Genomic DNA, 21,895 nt, shown 5'->3' on the forward strand with positions numbered 1-21,895 from the left:
GCGATGCCCCAAGGCTGTTCTGAGTTTAATGTGCTGCACTTCTAAACTTTAGAAACTCTAATGTCATTGTTTGAAACATTTGATTATTAAAATGTGTTTATCTAGTTTTTCGATCTAGTTTTGTACCACAGATTGGCAGAAGCGTGGAGGGTTAAAATGTAAGGAGGCTTTAATAGGCTTTGCAGCTGTGATTTGAACTTTGGCTAAAACTTGTAACAATTGGTTTTCAGTGCTGAGTCCATTTAACCAGGCTGAATTTGTAGATTTAGCTGGCATAAGGAAAATCCTGATGTTCTAAATCCTCAATCAAACAGACAGCCACCTTCTTAGATTTCTATTCGGATATATCAGATTCTGAGCTGTCTTTGAGAGCTCTGGCACAGAACTCACAGCCCAGTGGAGTGGAGACTGAAATGACTTTAAGCTGCCTTAACGCCCTCCCATTCCTGGGCTGCTCTGGGGCTGGGTCGCTGGAATAAATAAGACAGTTCTGGGGCATCCTCCACCGAGGTAGGGAAAGGTATTTTTAAAAAAAAAAAAGTAAATCTTGGTAAGTGCAAATATAAGAGACCTGGCAAATTCTTATCATGTTCTCGCTGCCATTGCTTACCCTGAAATTGTTAAGCACAGAGATCAAGATGTTCAGGCAGGTTTTGCTTGACAACGTCTAATCTTGCAGTGGGGCGGCTCATAATGGCCGTGCAGCCATTTGCATTGCAGCTTTTGAGTATGCTGTCTTATCGCACAGGTGGCACAAGAGAGCCAAGTCTCACGGCATTGTACTCTTTGGCGGCAGTGTACGCTGCTGCGACATCTTACGGCAGCGCATGTCACGAAAGAGTACCACGCCACGAGATGTTGTGGCAATGCGCACTGCCGCCAGGGGCTGGACCAAAAAGGTTGGCGGGCTGTATCCGGCCCGTGGGCTGGGTGTTTGACACCCCTGCCTTAAAGACTAACAAATAAGCTTATGCCTGCAGAAATGTGTTAGTCTTTAAAGTGTTACAGGACTCTCGTTGTTTTTGCTGTATACAGACTACCACGGCTACCCCTCTGGAACATATTAAAATACGTTTCTAAAAAACACTTTTAAAATTAAATGTGAAATTATTACAACCTATACTAAGGTCTAGTCCTACTATAATTAATTGATATAATTTAAATAAAATAATACTCAAGCAGTATATTTGCTGCCAAAGTTTTAAAGAAAGTTAAACCACTGAACTGGGAGAAGTCACCTGGAGCCAGAGTTTGCCGAAGTGCTAAACCAGCAGGTCCAGAGAGAATCTTTTTTTCATTTCAATTTATGCAACTCGTTCATTCAAAGTTGAGAAACTGATTGGGAGTTGAAAAAGCTGGAAAGCTTGTTTTCTTCTTTGAGAAACTGCACAGCTCTGTTCCATTTAGGTATGTATGTGCACTGCATGCACTCAAGCCTGAGAGCTTTTTGTAGCAGTACCTGTCGGTGGGTCATGTGCTCTGTGCTTCCTCATGCCTCCAGCCCAGGAGAAAAGGCAGAGCTATCCTGAACCTCCCTCAGTTCCTTCTCACTGCCTGTGTCTACAAGTTGGAGCTCCTTGTAAGGATTTTCACTTTTTCTTGCAAATCATAGATAGTAGTTAGGGTAAATAGTTAGCATAGATAGTGTTTCTCTTTGTTGTTTTATTGTTGTTGTCTCTGTGATGGCGTGCATTAGGCCCAGAGGTCCCCTGCTGGAGGTCTCATGGTCCTATCACACCCTCTCCCAGAAGGGAGAAGTGGAAGTGAGTCCTCCAAGCAGGAAGTGACCAATCAGGGCCCAGCAAGCTCGTATAAAAGGAGCTGCATGGCCAGAGTGAGTCAATCTGCTGGCAGGAACTGGGGCAGCAAGGAAGATGCCCTTGGCTGGGACTTAGATGGGACTTCAGCCCTAGGGTAAGAGAGAAGTTGAGGGGCCATGAGAAGTGCTCTGAGAAACAGTAGCAGTTAATTAAAGTGACACGGCATGTGGCTGCTACTTATAGGGTCCCTGAGTTAGAACCTGGAGTAGTGAGTGGGTCTGGGTTTTCCCCCGGCCCTGGCCACAGGTGGAGTGGCCTTACCCCAGAGAGAGGAATTTAAATAAGCCCTGAGGAAGGGAGTTAAAACAGGATAGAAAAGGGCTGAATATTGAACTTTGATACACCCCTTTGGAAGGGGACTGAACTGATAGTGACTCAGCTGGGGTCAGCAAGGCCCAGAGAGGGCGAAGAGTCTCCATGGAGGAAGCCCTGGGGGTGCTGCTCCATTCCAGAGCAGGGACAGATACCAGAGCAAGCAAGGGGGCTGCAGATAGAGACCAACCGGGGTACAGGGATAGACCCTGTTGGACTGTTTAAGAACTGTGAGCTGAGACCAGTGAGGGCTACAGAAAGACTGAGGGAGACCTGAGCCCAGGAAGGGCTTCAGGCAGACCCCAGGAAGGGAACTGTGAGAGGCCCTGTTGGAGGGATAGGTTAAAGGACTGAGCCCAGGGAAGGTGATGCACAAAGCCATGACCCACTGAGGGTACTGCGATAGGCCCTATTGGTCAGCAGAGGACTCAGCCCGGGGAGGGCTGCAGTGGGATGTTACCTGGACTGCCTGCCCCGGAAGGGTCCATTGTTTCACATATTGACTGTGTGTGACTTGGTCAGAGGGCCAAGTTGCTGAACGCCTGCCTGAGAAGACTGGATTGATTGATTGGGGGCACCGCAAACTGAAAAAAGAGCAAGCAGATGCACACTTGGCTATGGGTGCTTGTGTGAAGTGAGAGCATTCCCTTACAGTGCCTCACAGGACTTTCCCTTTATTGTCTGGGAGCCTGAGGTGCTCGGTACCAGCTTTCAAATGCAAAAACCTGTGGGCTTTAAACATTGCTGCTTCTGCGGGGTCACCATCCTGAATAGCCACCCTAACACTTGCTGCCAGTTGAGCCTGGGGGATTGATGCATCAGAGAAATGGACAGCATTTGCTGTTCCTTCAAGGAAAGAAGGCAAAAATGCCGATAGCTGCCTTTGAAGGAGTATATTGGAGGAGACCGTGTGACCTATGTCTGGTCCAAACTGTTCAGAGACTCAGATCTGATCTTATGCTGGCTGAGTGCTCCTTCATCTTTGTTAGTTTCTCCTCATGAAGCTGATAAGACTGTGTCCTCTTGTCAGGAGAAAGAGATGTTCTCCATCATGCGCACGGGACGTGCTGGGTGTGCTAATGCAGCAGTATCATACATACCTGTTTTTATCCGGCCCACGATTCTTTTTTGATGTGGCCCGCGGCGCTGTCTCACTGTGTTTAATGCTGCCGCCGAAAGAGTGGAGGGCGCGCGATCCTTTGGTGGACGGAGCTGCGAAATGGGATCTGCTGCAGAAATACCCTCTCTCACATGATTTCTCGGTGGAGACTATGACACGGCGAGAATTCCGCCGGCGGGTAATTCAAATGTTGCCCACTGGCAGAATTCAGTTTGACACCCCTGATGAAGATTCCCTGGGTGCACACGCCTATGATCACGAGGCCCTCTCATAAGGTGAAAAACAGTGCACTTGCTACAGCTTCAAAAACCCAGAAAGCTCCTCAAGCTCCAAAAAGAACTCTGTGCATCATTGTGCTTCAGAAAAATTGCCTTGGGACTTCATTGGTACTGAGGTTAAAGCAAGAGCTTCGGCCTGCTGCTTCCCAGTATCATTGCAAGAGAGGCATGATCTGATACTATTGACTTTGGCAGCAGATGCTGAGTTGCCATCATATTTGCTATCCATCGCACTGCAGCCTGAGTTTCTCATGGGGCTTCCGCTTCAGTATCACTGACCATCTTGGTGCTGATGACTCCAGAAGACTGTTGTGGCTAGAGATCTGTGTTGGCTGTCAGTGCTGGATTCACTGATCATTACAGTCCAAGATCCCAATGTCCATCAGCAAAGGCACCCACCTCAGTTTCTGGCTCAGGCAACAATTTCACTATCGGCATATGCTTTGGTACCCACGGTACGAAAGTTCCAGTACACATACTTACCACCTTTACCCAGAAGGTGGTGCTTTCAGTGCAGGTTCATAAGCTCTCAACATCTTTGGCTCTCAGTGGTATAGCTTCTCCTTTGTCAACGGATTATTCTATCTCATTCTTGGACTCAGAGTCCAATCAATTTACCTCCTCCACCAGACCAAGAAGTTCCAGAGTTTCACCCTATTAATCAGAAAGATGTTGGAGATTTTGCACCAGGAACTCTTATAGGCATAGATCCAGAGACACATCTCCATGCGGTATCTCTCATTGGCCACCTATGACATGACATGGCTAGTGTGCCTGCATCCATCTGGGGTCCTTTTTCCACAGGAAGAACCTATACCACCTCCTGGTTTTCTGGTTCCTGATTCTTCTTTCCCAATTCTTTCGAAGCGTATCAGGAGCTGATGAGAAGGGTGGCAGCCTCTTTTGGAGTCCAAGATGAGCTTGTGAAGAAGAAGCCACACAAACTCATAGACATTCTCCAGTACTTGGTGGCAGAGTGGCTTTGCCTGTTAACTAGATGCTATTAGAACCTGCCAAGGTTTTTTGGCAGACTCTGATCTCCCTAACATATACAGCCAAGAAAATTGAGTGTCGCTTCCAAGTCCCTTCTCAGGAATATGAACAACTCTTCACTAATCCTACACTAGGTTCACTAATTGTCATTGAGGCGAATGAAAGACCATGCCAGAGATGCTTCCAGGTGACACCAAAAGAAGAAAATCCAACTTTTTTTGGCTTCATGTGATGGATAATTTATTCCACCTCAAACCTGAAAATGTGCATTTCTAACTAGTCAGTGCTATGTCAAAGTACAACTGTCCTAATTGGGACTCGGTGGGTAAGATAGTCAATAAGCTTCAGGAGGATGCATGAAAAGAGTTCAAGGCCCTGGTCTCAGGTCATCCGGTAGCAAAAACTGCATTAGATTCTATGGATTTGGTTTCCAGAGCAATGGCGACAGAAGTTACTATGTAGAAGTTCTCATGGCTCCAGAACTCTGGAGTGGAAGTGCAGCAAACCCTGGAGGATTTATCATTGAGTACAACAACCTCCTTTCAGATAAGACAGATGAGTCACTGCATTCCTTCAAAGACTCTAGGGCTACGCTCTGCTTGCGGGAAGTCTATTCTCCAGCCTCTCTAGCCATGAGACAATATAGGTGATAGAAACAACATAGAGATCCATATTACCCACCTAGTCAGCCTGCCACTCCCCCACTTTTGGAGACAGATTGGCTCCCCATGCCCTGAAGAAATGACATGACATCAGACCAGTGAGTCCTGAGCAGTGTGGGACTGGGTTCTATTCAGTTCCAGTCTATGCCTTACCCTCACTCACCTTTCTTATCCCTTCTTCAGGGACCCTTTCATGCGTCTGCACTCATACAAGAGCTGCAGGCTGTTCTGCATCTTGGAGCTACAGAGGAAATGTAGCCTACAGGCATAGTTGTTTGCTAGATAGGGCATAGGTATAAGGTAAGTCAGTAATGCAATGAACCTGCAAGCCTCAAGGCCCTTGTAAGAAAATAGCTTAACTAAACTAATCAAGGCATAAGGCCCCCAAAAGCCTTAGCATAAATAGCTAACCAAGAGTAATCCCAGATCATAAAATAGCACAAGATAGAATGCTGCAATGACTGAACTGCTGACAGGTAACCACAAGATGCTTGTTTGTACCAGCTTGGGATATTTTAAATTAGGGACATCCGCAGATGTTTGACTATGAGAGTGCCATAGTAACTCGTTGATGTATATGCTAATAAATTTGAAGTAACAGGATTAATAACCCATGGGAGAAGGGCACCCCAATCTTAGCAGGGTGAGGAACTACAAATAAGGAAATGGGGCTGAAACCCCTACCAAATATGCATTAGACATAGTGGCATCAGTGTAACACATTATAAAACCTGGACCTGGCCTGCATTCTTTGGGAGATGCCAGGATTACAACCACTAGTGATGGTAAGGGGGAGGATGAGGAAGATAATTAACATTTCGGGTTGCTCTGCAAGGGACGGTGTGAGAATATAGATGCTCAGGTCATGCTGTATTATCCCTGCTTACCTTGCTGGGTTGGAGTGATGTAATTTTGCTAACTGTGTTTGTAAAACTAGGAAAAACCTTCTGTATTTATAAGACGTGTGAATGTCGCAACTGTGCATGTTGGGGTTCCAAATTAAACAGGAATTCTACTAGTACTGAGCCTGATCTTAGGACAAGAACCTATTAAATGTCAGAATGTTAATTGGGAATTTTTAAGTAATCAATATAATTAATACATAATCAGTAGATCAGGCAACAGAAATTCCCTTCCACCATCAGAGAAGGGATTTTTAGTATTTCCTCATACCCAAAAGAAGTAGACCCAGAAGTTAAACAACTTAATCAGGAAAATAAAACTGCATAAATCTTCCTGGCTTCTATCATTCCTTGTCTAGCCCCAATAACAAGCATGCTGCTTTTGACCTACAGGATGCCTGTGGTGGTGATCCATCCCCGTCATAGAAAATATTTTAAGTTGATAGTCCTTCCCTTTTGGCCTGTCGTCTGCCCCAGCGGTTTTACCAAGTGCATGGCAGCAGTGGTGTCTGGACAACTGGCTGATCTGTGGTTTCTCTAGCCAGCAAGTGGAAAGCAGTTCTGGTGGTCAGGTGGGCCCTAAACGAGGACAAATTGGTTCTATCTCCAGTGCAAAGAATTGAGTTTGTTGGAGTGATTCTCAATTTGATGACAGCAACTGCTTATCTGACTCAGGACAGATTCTAGGCCATTGTAGACTTGTGCAACAGTCTACGGTCTCACCCCTCAGTGACATTGAGGACTTACCTGTGTCTCCTGGGACACGTATCCTCCTGCACATATGAAACGTTGCATGCTAGACTTCACCAGAGATGCTTGCAGGATGGTAGAAGTCTGCATATCATCCAATCAAACCCTGTCTGGAAGTGTGGATTCACCAGGCCAAGGTGCTGTCCTCATTGGAATGGGGAAAGGACCCAAATAATGTCTGCAGGGGACTTCCATTCTCTCCAAACCATTGACAACAGATGCATCCACCTTAGGCTGGGGTGCTCACCTTGGAGACTTGCAGGTCCAAGCTCCGTGGACAGAGCAGCAATCATCACTCCATGTGAACATTTTAGATCTTTGAGCCACATTCTGAGTATGTCAAGTCTTCCTGCCTCACATCAGGGATCTGTCCAGGTTTTAATGGACAACACAACCATAGCGTTCTAGCTGAACAAGCAGGGAGGTGCCAGATCCAGTCTGTTGTGTCATGAGATGATCAGACTCGATTGACAAATTCCATAAAAATCTGGATCATGCTCACAACCTCTCACCTTCCAGGCTCCCAGGAGATTTGTGGACCCTCTCAGCAAGAGGTTCCTGGAGCATCACGTGTGGTCTCTGAAAATGAGTGTAGCCAGATTCATTTTCTAGACAGGGGTATTCCAAGCCTAGACCTGTTTTCCACAAGACTAAACAGAGTACCATCAGTTCCGTTCGAGAGCAGGTCGCAGTCTGGGATCTCTTACAGATGCATTTTGCTATGTGGCGGAGGATATGGGGGTTGTTTGGGTCTTGTGTGCATTCGCACCAATCCTGCTCATTCCAAAAGTGACTCTGAAGCTGAAATGACTGTGCAAAAATTACTCTAATGGCTTCAGCCTGGTCAAGGCAGCACTGAAGGTTGGAGAGCCAGAGACTCTCAGTTCAGCCCCCTCCAACACTGACATCAGACAGGGACATAGTGTCCCAGCACCACAGTCAAGTCTCACACCAGCCCTGACAGCCTTCATCTCACAGCGTGGCTGAGTGAGTCATTAGACAGCACAAAAGAGGATTGTTCCTCAGCTGTTCAAAACATTTTACTGAACAACGGGAAAACCTCCACTAGAAACACATACCAGCGAAGTGGAGGTTCTGAGCATTGTGAGGAGACTCCGGCAGAAGCGTGGATCCAAGATATGCTGGAATACCTGTTATACCTTAAGGAGACAGATATGTTAGCTCTTTAATAGTCCATCTAACTGCAATATCTGCTATCCACCCTCCAATACAGGGTCAGTGGATGTTTTCTAACCCTATGGGACATACATGTTTGAAAGGGATAACTAGACTCTCGTCCTCAATCAGAGATACAGTTCCTCCCTAGGACCTGAATCTCCTCTTTGCTGCTCTAATAGGGCTCCCATTCAAGTCAATGGTAACCTGCTCTGTATCTTACATTTTTGCTAAGATATCTTCCTTGTGGCTGTCACGTCAGCTGGAATGGTTAGGTGAATCCTCTTAAGGCACAGCCCGCAATACACCATCCTTTCAAGAACGAGATCTCCATGAGACCACATCCCAAATGGTCTGTAGCTTCCATCTTAATCACACTAATACATCTTCCTGACTTCTTTCATAAACCACATATGCATAAGGATGAGGGAGAGGCTTTGTACATTAAGGTGTTAGAAGGGCCCATTCACTTTCTACACAGACAGCACAAAATCCTTTAGCTCCTCACCTCATTTATTTGTATCCTATGCAGAGAATGAAGGGACAGGTAATGTAGGGAGGGCAATGTAATTAATGCAAATCAACATGGGTTTATGGAAAATAGATCCAGTCAAACTAACCTGATGGTTTTTTTATTAGATTACAGGTTTGGTTGCTAATGGCAATAGTGTTGATGTCATAGACTTCTGTAAGGCATTTGACTTAGTATCGCCCAACGTTTTTATTAAAAAACAAGAACTATATCAAATTAAAATGGCACACATAAATGGATTAAAAAAACTAGCTAACTGGTATGTCTCAAAATGTAACTGTAAATCATACTCATAGCATATTAGGGTTGGAAGGGACCCCAGGAAGTCATCTGGTCCAACCCTATGATCAAAGCAGAACCAACCTCAACTAAATCATCCTAGCCAGGATTTTGTCAAGCCAGGTCTTAGAGGTTTTTAAGACTGGAGATTCCACCACTTCCCTAGGTAACCCATTCCAGTGCTTCACCACCCTCCTAGTGAAAAAGCTTTTTCCTAATATCCAATCTAGACCTCCTCACTGCAACTTGAGACCATTGCTCCTTGTTCTGTCATCTGCCTAGCTCCATCCTTCCTGGAACCCCACTTCAGATAGTTGAAGGCTGCTATCAAATCCCTCCTCACTCTTCTCTTCTGCAGACTAAATAAGCCTAATTCCCTCAGCCTCTCATCCTAGTCATGTGCCCCAGCCCCCTAATCATTTTTGTTGCCCTCTGCTGGACTCTCTCCAATTTGTTTACATCCTTTCTGTAGTGGGGGACCCAAAACTGGACACAGTACTGTAGATGTGGCCTCACCAGTGCAGAATAGAGGGGAATAATCACTTCCCTCGATCTGCTGCAATGCTCCTACTAATGCAGCCCAATATGCCATTATCTATCTTGGCAATAAGGGCACACTGCTGACTCATATCCAGCTTCTTGTCCACTGTAACCCCTAAGTCCTTTTCTGCAGAACTGCTGCTTAGCTAGTGTCTTTAGCAGTGCATGGGGTTCTTTTGTCCTATGTGCAGGACTCTGCACTTGTCCTTGTTGAGCATCAGATTTCTTTTGGCCCAATCCTCCAATTTGTCTAGGTCACTCTGTATCCTATCCCTGCCCTCCAGCATATCTACCACCCCCTCCAGCTTAGTGTCATCTGCAGTCTTGCCGAGGGTACAATCCACTCCATCATTCAGATCACTAATGAAGATGTTGAACAAAATTGGCCCCAGGACTGACTCTTGAGGTGCTCCGCTTGATACCGGCTGCCAACTAGGCATCAAGCCATTTATCACAACCCGTTGAACTCAATGATTAGCCAGCTTTCTATCTGTCCATTCATCCAACCCACAGTTCTTTAACTTGCTGACAAGAATACTGTGAAAGACTGTATCAAAAACTTTGCTAAAGTCAAGATATATCATGACCACCACTATCTCTCGGTTTACCCACCGATTCACCTTCCTCCTCTCCCAAATCTCCTCACCCAGCAACATGGGTGGCTCTGACACCCCAACTCAGGACGGCTTCATCTTGCGGTCTGGTATTTGGATGAGGTTCACAAGTGGACAACATGTGCTCAGCACCAGTACACGATGTCCTTTTGCATAGCAGGTGCCCATCTGCTAGAGCATGTTACCAGGTGAAGTGGAAACTCTTCATGGAGTGGGTGGCTCATTGCCATCATCCCTTCAACCCAGTCTCTATCCCCACTATTCTCAGCTGCCTTCTCCACCTTCAACGGTCAGGCCTTGCCCACTCCTCCATCCGGGTCCACCTAGTGGCACTTAGGGCCTTCCTCCTACCGGTAGATGGGCTTTCCATCTTTAGCCACCCTACCTCGACCTGTGTCCTCTGTGGTCTCCTCAACACCTTCCCTTCGGTCCAAACCCACCTGAACCTGAACCTCATCCTCTCGACACCTGCCAAGATAACTATCCAGTGGTTTGAAAGGTGCTCCCTCGCCCATCTCTCCATGAAGGTAATCTTCTTTGTAGCAATCACATTTGCTTGATGGGTTAGTGAGCTGGTGGCTGTGATGGGGGCCCTGCCCTTCACAGCCTTCCTTATGAATTCATCCCAAGTTCCTACCTAAGGTGATCTCTCTGTTTCCTCTCAACCAATCCATTCACCTCCCAACTTTCTATCCAAAACCACATGCCTCACAGGGAGAGTGCATTGTGCACTCCCTCAACATCCATCATGAATTGGCCTTTTACCGCCAGTGCACATGTGATTTTCATACCTTTCCCAAGTTTTTCATCACCATCACAGGACATTGCAGGGGCTGCACCCTTTCCTCTCAACATCTCTCCAAGTGGATCTCTCGTTGCATCAAGGAATGTTATTCCCTTTCCCACGTCTCTCCACTGCCCGGCATCACTGCTCACTCCATACAGGTGCAAGTGACGATGTTCGCCCCCCCTTGCAGATGTTCCCTGGCAGGATATTTGTATAGCAGCCACATAGTTCTTTATCCACACTTGCACCGTTCACTATGCCAAAGCCCTATCGACAGCAGCAGATGCTGTAGTTGACTGTGCAGTCCTACCGACTCTCAGTTCCGGTGAGCCCTCGCTCCCACCTCCACGCTGAGTACTGCTCGCTACCTGCGTTTGGAATCCACATAGGGACCAGCACTCAAAGAAGAAATGGAGGTTACTTACTGTAACTGGTGGTTCTTTGAGATGTGTCACTCCTATCTGGAGTTTAATCCTGCCCTCCTTCCCTTCTGCTCCGGGCTCTGTGCCTGTCGGTAAGCGGGACCTGGAGAAGGGTTGACCTGCACAGCCTCATAAGGCATTGGACGCACCACATGGCAGATGCGCACGTAGGTTGATGAGCACTGTTATGAACAGTTCTGGCGCATGGTGTGCATGCGCATCCCATGTTTGGAATCCAGATTGGAACTCCACATCTTAAAGAACCTCCAGTTACAGTAAGTAATTTCCATTTGCTTACCTGTACTGTATTGTGGTATTCAAAATGTTCTTGCAAGTGTCTGTTCCACCACCTCCTTTCCCTCTGCTTCAGAGTCTATTTCATCACTCTTCCAGTGTGAAGGAGCTGAGGGAGGGTCATGGTGGCTGGAAGCACAAGGAGGTGCAGGCACATGCTTTGCCCCGGCAGGTACAGCTACAGACATATCTCTGGCTCCCTACACCAGTACCTCACAATGGTTACAAAATAGGTAAGTAATCCATTTTCCTCCTTTAACAAAAATATAAACATGCTCTGATCTCCTCCATGCCTCTTGTCTTCATGCCTGCTGGCTGCTTTGCCCCAGATCCATGCTGGGTCCCCATCTCCCTGTTCCTGATGTTGCTGTCACTCTGGCTTCATGGCTAGGCCTTGGGGGGACTCTTGTCCCATCCTCCTCAACAGCTCAGCTGCTTTTGGCACCATCAATTGCACTCTTCTCCATCTAATTCTGTCCTCCTATAGTTTCCACAGTACTGCTTTGTCCTGGATCCTTCTGCCTCTTGGCTACTGCTCCTCTATCTCCCTCTCTTCATGGGATTCCACAGGGCTCGACCTCAGACCTCGTATTTTCTCTTCCCTTCCCTTCCCTTCCCTTCCCTTCCCTTCCTTTTCTCCTTTCTTACACCTTCTTGCTAGGTGACCTCAATTGCCAACCCTGCTTCAGCTAGCAGCCTTATTCTGATGTCTCACAGATCTGCTGCTCTGCTCCTGCCTCCCTCCATCCACTGCATGTTTGAGCCCATCTCTGTCTTGCTTGCCAAAACCAAACTCCTGATCTTCCCTTGAAAACACCCTGTCTTCTCTGTCATTCAGGCCTCTGAGTGTCACCTTAGACTCCTCCCTCTCCCCTCACATCCAGACTATTCTTCCTAAATAACACCTCTAAGATCCAGCCTATTTTTCTCTGTTCACACACATGGAAAAACCTCCTGGCCCCTCTCCGCCCTTATCACTGCAACTCCCTCCTGGACACTCAATCACCCACCTCACTTGCTCTGCTCCATTCAAATGCAGCTACAGGGATCATCTACCTGGCCAGGCATTTGGAAAAATCAACCCCTTCCATGAATCCCTCTGCTGGCTCCCCATGTTCTACTGCATCAAATTCAACTTCCTTGTCATCCCTTTGGATCCCTTCCCAGCTCTCCCTGCCCACATCCCACCTGCTCTTCTTTCTCATCTCATTGTTACTCCCCTTATGCCCCACCTTGTCCATCCGTTGGGCAGCTTCTCTCACAGCTGTCTTTATGCCTTCATCCTTCCACCCCCACATATGTACCCTCTCAAGATCTATTCCTGCACTGTGAGTACCTTTCCCAGACCTGAGTAAAAGCTCCATGTAGCTTGATAGCTTGTCTTTCTCACCAACAGAAATTGGTCCAATAAAAGGTATTACCTCACCCAACTTGTCTCTCCGTTATCCTGGGACCAGCATGGCCACAACACCACTGCATAGAGCAGCTGTAAGCAGTCAAGCAATTAATTATGGCTGGGCTGGGGATAAAGGGCTCTTGCTTAAAAGCTATGCTCTGGTTCGAACAGGAATTATTATATTGATGTTCTTGGCCAGTGTTGTACAGGAGATCAGATTAGAGGATCACAATGGTCTGTTCTGGGCTTAGATTGTGTGACAGTGAAGGTGTCCATGTGTAACTTTGGCTGCTCTTTCCTCCCTTCCCCCTTATGTATAGTTTGTCTGCGTGTGTCAGCTGCTTGGGCAAGGAGTTTTCTCCTGAGTGTCTGTGCAGTGCCTAGCAGGGTGGGCTCCAGTCCTGTGTGCAGCACAGATGGTGGGTGTACGGCAGTGCTGGAAGGATAATTGACATGGGAGTTTTTTGCTTTTCAGATCTCCTGGAAAGTGCCTGAGAATCATCGAATTTCCTGCACAATGAAGGGGAAAAAAGAGGTAGGTACTGGGGAAGGGCGGGGCTGGATGGAGGGGCAGCCCCTCATAGTTCTCTACACAGTATGCTGGGTCACCAGGCTGTAGGCTCTGAATGTATGCAGCAGGGGGTTGAGGGGACCTTGTTCTAGACTGCTTACCCTCCTCCCATGGGCTCCAGGATAATGTATGGGCCATGTTTGGTCCTAGGGCAGCAGCCTCTGTTCAGTATGACCTTTGAGAAAGAAGGCCATATTGGTAAACCTGCCTGGGTTAGAGGGGGAAGGCAGCTATAAAAATACAATATATAACAAATGGAAGAAATGGGAAATGGATAGTAATGACTATAAATAAGATGTTAGAAACTGTACAAAATTGATAAGGAAAGTAAAATGTAACAAGGAGAAATCTATGGCCAGCAGATTTAATGTCAATAAGGTGTTTTTAAAATATATTTAGAACAAAAAGAGTCCAGACAGTGGTATTGTCCATTACTAGAATAATAATTCGGAAAAGGCAAAAATGTTTAAGAAATATTCCTGTTCTGTATTTGGGGAGGAAACAGATGATGTCGTCTCATCATATGGTAATAACACCCTTTCCATTCCACTGGTATCTCTGGAGGATGTTAAACGGACGCTACTGATGTTAGACATTTTTAAATCAGCTGGTCCAGATAAAGTTCTCAGATACAAGTTAGAAGAGCTGGATGACAAATCGCTAGAACATTAATATTGACTTTCAATAATTCTTGGTGCACTGGAAAACTGGAAGACAGCTAATGTTGTTCCAAGTTTTAAAAAGGGGAAAACAAGATGATTCAGGTAATTATAGGCCTGTCAGTCTGATGTTGATCCCAGGCAAGATAATGGAGTGGCTGATACAGGACAAATAAAGAATTAAAAGAGGATAATATGATTAATGTAAGCTACAGGTAGTGATCAAGGGTTAAATGTCTAGTTGGCAACCAGTAACAAGCGGAGTACCCCTGGTCCTGGGGCCAGTTTTATTCAACATCTTCATTAATGAACTGGAGGATAGGGTGGATTGCACCCTCAGCAAATTTGCAGTTGACCCTAAACTGGGGGGAGTGGTAGATACGATGGAGGGTAGGTATAGAATACAGAGTGTCCTAGACAAATTAGAGGATTGGGCCAAAAGAAATCTGATGAGACTCAACAAGGACAAGTGCAGAGTCCTGCACTTAGGATGGAAGAATCCCATGTACTGCTGAAGACTGGGGACCGACTGGCTAGGCAGCAGTTCTGCAGAAAAGAGCCTGGGAGTTACAGGGGACCAAAAGTTGGATATGAGTCAACAGTGTACTCGTATTGCCAAGAAGGCTAATGCCATATTGGGCTGCATTAGTAGGAGCATTGCCAGCAGATCGAGGGAAGTGATTATTCCCCTCTATTCTGCACTGGTGAGACCACATCTGGAGTAGTGTGTCCAGTTTTGGGTACCCCACTACAGAAAGGATGTGTACAAATTGGAGAGAGTCCAGTGGAGGGCAACAAAAAAGATTAGGGGGCTGGAGCACATGACTTCTGAGGAGAGGCTGAGGGAACTAGGCTTGTTCAGAAGAGTGAGGTGGGATTTGATAATTGCCCGTAACTACTTGAAAAGGAGTTCCAGGGAGGATGGAGCTAGGCGGTTCTCAGTGGGGGCAGATGACAGAACAAGGAGCAATGGTCTCAAGTTGCAGTGGGGGAGGTCTAGGTTGGACATTAGGAAAACCTTTTTTAGTAGGAGTGTTGTAAAGCACTGGAATGGGTTACCTAGGGAGGTGGTGGAATCTCCATTCTTAGAGGTTTTTAAGGAGTGGCTTGACAAAGCCCTGGCTGGGGTGATTTGGTTGGGGTTGGTCCTGCTCTGAGCAGGGGTTTGGACTAGATACCTCTGAAGGTTCCTTCCAAACCTAAACATTATCTCTAGCAGGTGCTGCCTGGCCCTTGCATCGTGGCAATATTTCTTTTAGGATAGTCTTCCTTCCTTGCCCTGCCCTTCAGGACCCAAGCTACCCAGCGAAACCACCTGCTATTTGAGCCCTATAGCTAGCAAGAGCTTGAGAGCTGCTGCATGGTCTGTTGGGCTTAGAACAGGGTGTGGGGTGACGTTGGGCACCGAGGACAGTAAATGTTTATTCAGGTTGGGGTCTGAGAACCAGTGATGTGCTTTGTACTGTACAGACATCATGACAGCCCCACCCCATCCCTGGCCCAGATGGTTCAATGTATTATGCACTGCATGACCAGGAATCACAGGATCCTGTTTTAGCAAAACAGGGCAGATTTTCTCCTTTATTTTCTCACACCCAAGTTCCATAGGAGTGAAGTTGGGAATTTGGGCTCTGGAGCTCCTGCCTTGCAATGGAGGTAGTTGTCCTGCTTTACTCGCACTGGTGAGGCCTAGCTGGAGAGCTGTGTCTGATTCTGGGTGCCACACTGGAGAGATACTAGGGGAAAGCGAGAAAAATGATAAGTTTAGAGAACTGACTTATGAGGGGAGGTTAAAAACTCTGGGCATGTTTAGTCTTGAGAAAAGAAGACTGACAGGGACCTAAGTCTTCAAATACGTTAAGGGCTGTTATAAAGGGTACAGTGGTAATTGTTCTCCATTGAAGTTAGGACAAGAAGTAATGAGCTTAATCTGCAGCAAGGGAAATTGTTCTTTGAGTGCTTGCTCATGTCCATTCCATGCTAGATGCGTGCGTACCGCATGCAGTTGCCAGAGATTTTCTCCTCATTGGTATCCATAGGGCCGGCTCTAGTGCCCTCTGCAGCCGTGTGCGCATGCGTCGATATAAGGGGCCCTCCGGCCCTGCACCCTCTCAGTTCCTTCTTATCGCCCATGACAGTTGCTGGAACGATCCTTATTACTTCAGCAAGCTGCTTACCCAGCGGTAAGAACTGCCTATCTGTACAGTTATTAGAGTTGGCATACATAGTTCTTAGTTAGTTAGCATATAGAGCAGTGTGAGTAGTTCTCCCTTTCGTCGAGGGATCTCTTGCCCCAACGGCTGGGCATGCCCTGGTCCCCGGGCTTCAAACCATGTGCCTCCTGCAATAAGCTGATGCCAGTGAGTGACCCACACTCTAGCTGTCTCAAGTGACTGCTGGGGGAGTCTCACATTAAGAAGAAGTGCCAGATCTGCAGGGACTTCAGACCTCACACACAAAAAGATAGACATTCAGCTGAAGGCTGTTCTCATGGAGGTGGCCCTCAGAGCCGGGCCAGTCCAAATCAGCGCCGAGCACTTGACATCCGTGCGGAGTGCTGCCTCTGCATCGTGTTCTTCCCGGCACCGCTCTCCAGCACTGGTGCCAAGGAAAAGGCATAAGAGACAACATTCTCCAGTGCAGAAGAGGGACAAGTGAGACCTATGTCAGGCCACTCATCTTTCCCTGAGCCTCTGATGGCTCCTCTGGCTCTGCCTAGAGCACTGAGTCCGGTATGTGACCCATCACTGACTCCTGGGAGCTGCTGTGGCATCTGCTGGCCCCTTCAACCCCAGAGACTTTCCAGGCAGCAAAAGTCCTGCTGTCCCTTCTGATCCCATCTATCCAAGATCCCTGATCAGCCAAGGTGTCCGAGGACAGAAAGGCGCAAGGCGCAGTGAGCTCCACCACAGCACTGTTCAGCGGCAAGCCCTCCATGGTCCTGATGAAGCAGTCACCAGCCCGTTGCTGGTCCCTGGTTTCCTGGCACCACCAGGAGGCAGAAGCAGGTACTGCTCCGCCATGGTCTCTGGGGGAGAATCCTCGTCGGAGTCAGAAGGGGAATCCTTCGCTCCTCCCAGAAACTACCGGTACCCATCCTATACATCGGACTTCAGTACCGGCCCTCCTGCTGGCATCTGGCCACTGGCCGATGCAGTGGCAGTAATGGAATCCTTGAGGGTTTACCTAGATGGTGGGTCCTCTGTCCCACTGCTAATAATTGGTGGTGTTGGAAAGGTGGGCTACCACCTCTTCCCATCTGGCATCAGATCCCAACCCAGGTGCTGATATCCAGGAAATGGCCCCAATGGATGTGGTGGAGGTAGAGGAGGAGGAGGAGGGAGCCCCACCTCTGGCACAGGCCGCCTCCTCATCATCCCTGTATCATTTCTACCAACTGCATCTGAGGAAGTGAGCTGAAGCTCACGAAAGCTTATGCCTGCTGAAATTAAATGTGTTAGTCTTTAAAGTGCTACAGAACTCTTGTTGTTTTCATAGGCCCTAGTAACTCATTCCCACAAGATGACTTCAGGGCCCACCAGGAGCTCTTGGAAGTTGAGGAGCTTATTAACGAAACGGTGAGAGACCCGTCAGGACACTATGGCAGACCCCTTTTTCTCTGGCCCCCACTTCAAAAAGGGCAGAGAAGAAATACTATGTCCCAGCTAGTGGGTTTGAGTACCTTTATTTGTATCCCTGCCCCCCATCCCCTGGGGTCCCTGGTAGGGAATGAGCAGGACAGACAACTGAATGCCACCCCCAAAAAATAAAGATGCCAAGAGACTGGATGTGTTTGGTCGTAATTTTTATTCAACATGCAGCCTCCAGTTACTTCTCTCCAGCCAGCAGGCCCTGCTAGGGAGGTACAATTTTAATTTGTGGGTCTCGTTGTCCAAATGTAAGGACTCCCTGCTGCAGGAGTTAAGACAGGTATTGTGCCCTCCTCGAGGATGGCCATGGTCTATGGGGACCTCCTTCCAGGCAGCCCTGGATGCAGCCAACTCAGCAGCCAGAACTATGGCATTGGCAGTCACCATTAGGTGCTGTTCTTCGAGTGCTTGCTCATGTTCATTCCATTATAGGTGTGTGCATGCCTCCGTGCACAGTTACGGGAACATTTTTCCCCTTAGCAGATCCAGTAGGGCTGGCACTGGCGCCCCGGAACGCTGCGCACATGCCGCAGTATATGAGGCACTGCCGGCCCTACGCCCCCTCAGTTCCTTCTTTTCACCCGTGGCGGTTGCTGGAACTGCCTTTACTTGTATCACAAGTGCTTCATTCCCCATTGTTTGAACTCGGCACCGCGCCTCATCTCCGGTGCTGAAGAAGAAGCGGAAGCAGCACTCAGAATGCGGTCACTCCCCCAAACTGTCCAGGTGGGATCGAGCACAGAATCGCACCAGGGCGAGACCACGGAGACCCGCTCACCAGAGCCAGTGTCTCCAATCAGGGAGCCACCCCCGACTCCTGGAAGGGGAGGAGCCCCTTTGCACCTGCCGGCACCGTCGACATCGGAGGCCTTTCAGGCGGCAAGAGCCTTGTTGGCCATGCCTATGCAGCCTCCACCCCGATCTCCACCGAGGGAGAAGGAGCTGGTGTTACAGGAAAAACCTGCGCTGGGACCCCCTCAATGGCTCAGGAGATCCCCAGTGTGGGGAGAAAAATCTCCGGCTGGCTGGTCACCAGGGATGGAGCAGCGCTGCTCCCCTAGAAGTCATTCCAGGTTGCGGCCGTCGGGCCAACCTGCATCGAGGCGTGAAATGGAGTCACCTTCCCGACGCTGGTCTTGATCCCCTGCACCAGGAGAAGTCCACCCTAGGAGGCGGCACTGGTCGCAGTTGTCTGCGGGGCACCGCTCCCCAGACGGAACCCGTCGTCCCCGCTCTCCGGCACCAAAGAGTTCGCCCACACCGAGGTGGTGCAGAACGGTTGCCGAAGTCCAATTCAGCGCCGAGAGGAAAGCGGTATCGCAAGTCCTCAGTACCTAGATGACACTCCAGAACAAAGTCTCCCCACCGGAGCCCGTTTCCAGGCTGTCGGATCTGATTTCCAGGGTCATGACCCACCAGATGATAACTGCTCAGGTCTGCCTCGAACTATTAGGACACATAGCGGCATGTACCTACTTGGTGCAGTATGTAAGGCTATACCTCAGACTCCTACAGGTGTGGCTGGTGCTAGCCTACTTCCTAAGCATACACCACTTGGACTCAATACTCACAATTCTGCCTCTGGTCCTCACTTCACTGACCTGGCGGAGAGAACCAGAATCTGTAATGAAAGGGGTACCCTTTGCTACCCGTCATCCATCGGTAATCTTAGTCTCGGACATGTCAGACATGGGGTGGGGAGCCCACCTTGACAGTCTCAGGACTCAGGGCCTCTGGTCCCAGAAAGAACTCTCCCTGCATATAAACATCAGGGAACTCAAGGTGACACCGCTTGGCTTGCCCGATATTCTTTCCCAGATCTCAGGAAAAGTGGTGGAGGTCTTGACAGACAACACTGCACCAGTTGTTTTCATTGACAAGCCGGGGGGGGGGGGGGGGGCTCGGTCTTCAGCCCTGTGCCAGGAAGCCTTCTGGCTATGGGACTTGTGTGAAACATTCCATTCACCTAGAGGCATCACATCTCCTGGGACCCTGAAACGCCCTGGCAGCTTGCCTCAGCAGACCCTTTTCCTCTCATCATGAGTAGTCTCTTCACCCAGAGGTCGTCAGTGTCATCTTCCAGAAGTGGGGGCCTCCCAAGTTGGACCTGTTCGCTACCAGATGGAACAGGAAATGCCACCAGTTCTGTTCACTGCATGGGCACAGCACGAGTTCCCTCTCTGATGCCTTCCTGCTCTCATGGGCAGACCACGTACTGTGTGCCAACCCACAGAACCCCTTGGTTCACAAAGTCCTCCTAAAAATCAAACTGGACAAGGCAAAGGTTATCCTGATAGCTCTGGCGTGGCCATGCCAGCATGGATTTGGTATGCTTCTGGACCTCAGTGGCAGCTCCACTCACGCTCTGCCCAGACTTGATTTCACAAGACCATGGCTACTTGCTTCACCCAAGCCTAGCCTCCCTTCACCTGATGGCATGTTTGCTGTGTGGCTGAACCCTGAACAGCAGGCCTGATTGGAATGGGTTCAGCAAGTCTTGCTAGGTAGCAGAAAGCCTTTCACCAAGGCTACCTACTTGACCAAGTGGAAATGTTTCACTTGTTGGGCCTCTGAAGAATCTCTCTCCATCCTGGTCTTTTCTGCAGTCTATCTTGGATTATCTGCTCCACCTGAAACAACAGGGTCCAGCTCTCTCAATTATTAAGGTTCATTTGGCAGCCATCTCAGCCTTGCATCCTTCAGTGCAGGGCAGATCAGTGTTCTCCTATGAGATGATGGTCAGGTTTCTCAAGGGGCTGGAAAGTCTCTACCCTCAGGTTCGCAATCCGATCCCCCCATGGGACTTAAACCTGGTCCTGTCGAGGCTCATGGAACCTCCCTTCAAGTGGTTAGCATTGTGCCCCATACTGCTTCTCTCTTGGAAGGTCGCCTTCCTCGTAGTGATCACCTCAACCAAAAGGGTCTCTGAGATCAAAGCCCTGACTTCAGGCCATTGTGACTGCTCATTCCATGAGAGCCCAGGCTTTGTCAGCAGCATTTCTCGCAAACTTACCAATCCAGGACATCTGCAGAGCTGTGACATGGTTGATGGTTCATATCTTCGTGTCCCATTATGCCATCATCCAACAGGCCTGTGACTATGCCAGTTTCGGAAGAGCAGTGTTGCAATCAGCACATCCATGAACTCTGAGCCTGCCTCCCTGGGTGCTGCTTGTGAGTCAGCTAGCAAGGAATAGACATAAGCAAGCACTCGAAGAAGAAAAAATAGTTACTAACCTTATGTAACTTTGTTCTTTGAGATGTGTTGCTTATGTCCATTCCATGACCCACCCTCCTACCCTTCTGTCAGAGTTATTGGCAAGAAGGAACTGAGAGGGTGTGGTGCCGGAGGTGCCAGTTATACCAACATGGCTCCAGAGGGCGCAAGAGCTGGTCCTACAGTTACCACTGAGAGAAAAATCTCTGGCAACTGTGCATGTGGTGCGCACACACATAGCATAGAAGAGACATGAGCAATACATCTCAAAAACCAACAGTTATGAAAGATTAACTGTTTTTTTCTCAGCTTTGTACAGTGGAACCCTGTTTAGCTGATCTAATTGGGCCTGGGGCCAGATTGGATAATCAAAAATTTGGATAATCCAGAGAACAGGCAGGACTTGGGCAGTCAGTCCCGAGCAGCGGGGCTCAATTCAGCTAATATGGAGAGCTGGTTAGTGGAGGCTCAGATAAATGGGGCTCTTTTGTCTTAAGAAAAACTTTATAACTATAAAGGTAGCTAAGCTCTGGAGCAGGCTTCAAAAGGAGGTGGATTCTCTGTAACTTGGGCCTGGTCTATACTTACCGGCAAATTCGGCGGCAGTCAACAGGAGTTACGCAACTTACGTAGAACAGCTTACATAACTTAAATCGACTTCCTAACGTCCGTTCTGCGTGCCATCTCTGCTGTGCTGCGCCGATGGGAAATGTGCACCCGTTGATGAAATGCTATGCTTTTTGTGGAGGTGGTTTTACTAAACTGACTTCTGGATCAATTGAGCGGGTCTTCACTTCCACTCAATCGATCCAGGTAAATCGATCTGATGGTGGCGAATTTGCCGCCGTCAGTGAAGACATACCCTTGGAGTCTTTAAATCATGATTTGAGGACTTCAGTATCTCAGCCAGAGGTTCTGGGT

At 48.3% G+C, this 21,895-nt stretch overlaps 1 protein-coding gene across 2 annotated transcripts in view; it reads left to right on the plus strand.

Moving 5' to 3' along the window:
- Positions 1-21,895, plus strand: part of SEMA4F (ssemaphorin 4F) — a 137,228-nt gene that overhangs the window by 59,369 nt on the left and 55,964 nt on the right. For both annotated transcript variants that reach the window (XR_010921843.1, XM_067558854.1), the window contains exon 3: positions 13,353-13,412. Coding sequence is in view for 1 of the 2 variants with exons in the window: in XM_067558854.1 (XP_067414955.1) it covers positions 13,353-13,412 (60 nt within the window). In the remaining variant the exon portion in view is untranslated. The remainder of the gene's footprint in view (positions 1-13,352; positions 13,413-21,895) is intronic.

The sequence above is a fragment of the Emydura macquarii genome, unplaced genomic scaffold (genome assembly GCF_026122565.2).
Source record: "Emydura macquarii macquarii isolate MOO-44397 ecotype Brisbane River unplaced genomic scaffold, CSIRO-AGI_Emac_v2 contig_2193, whole genome shotgun sequence".
Lineage (NCBI taxonomy): Eukaryota > Metazoa > Chordata > Testudines > Chelidae > Emydura > Emydura macquarii.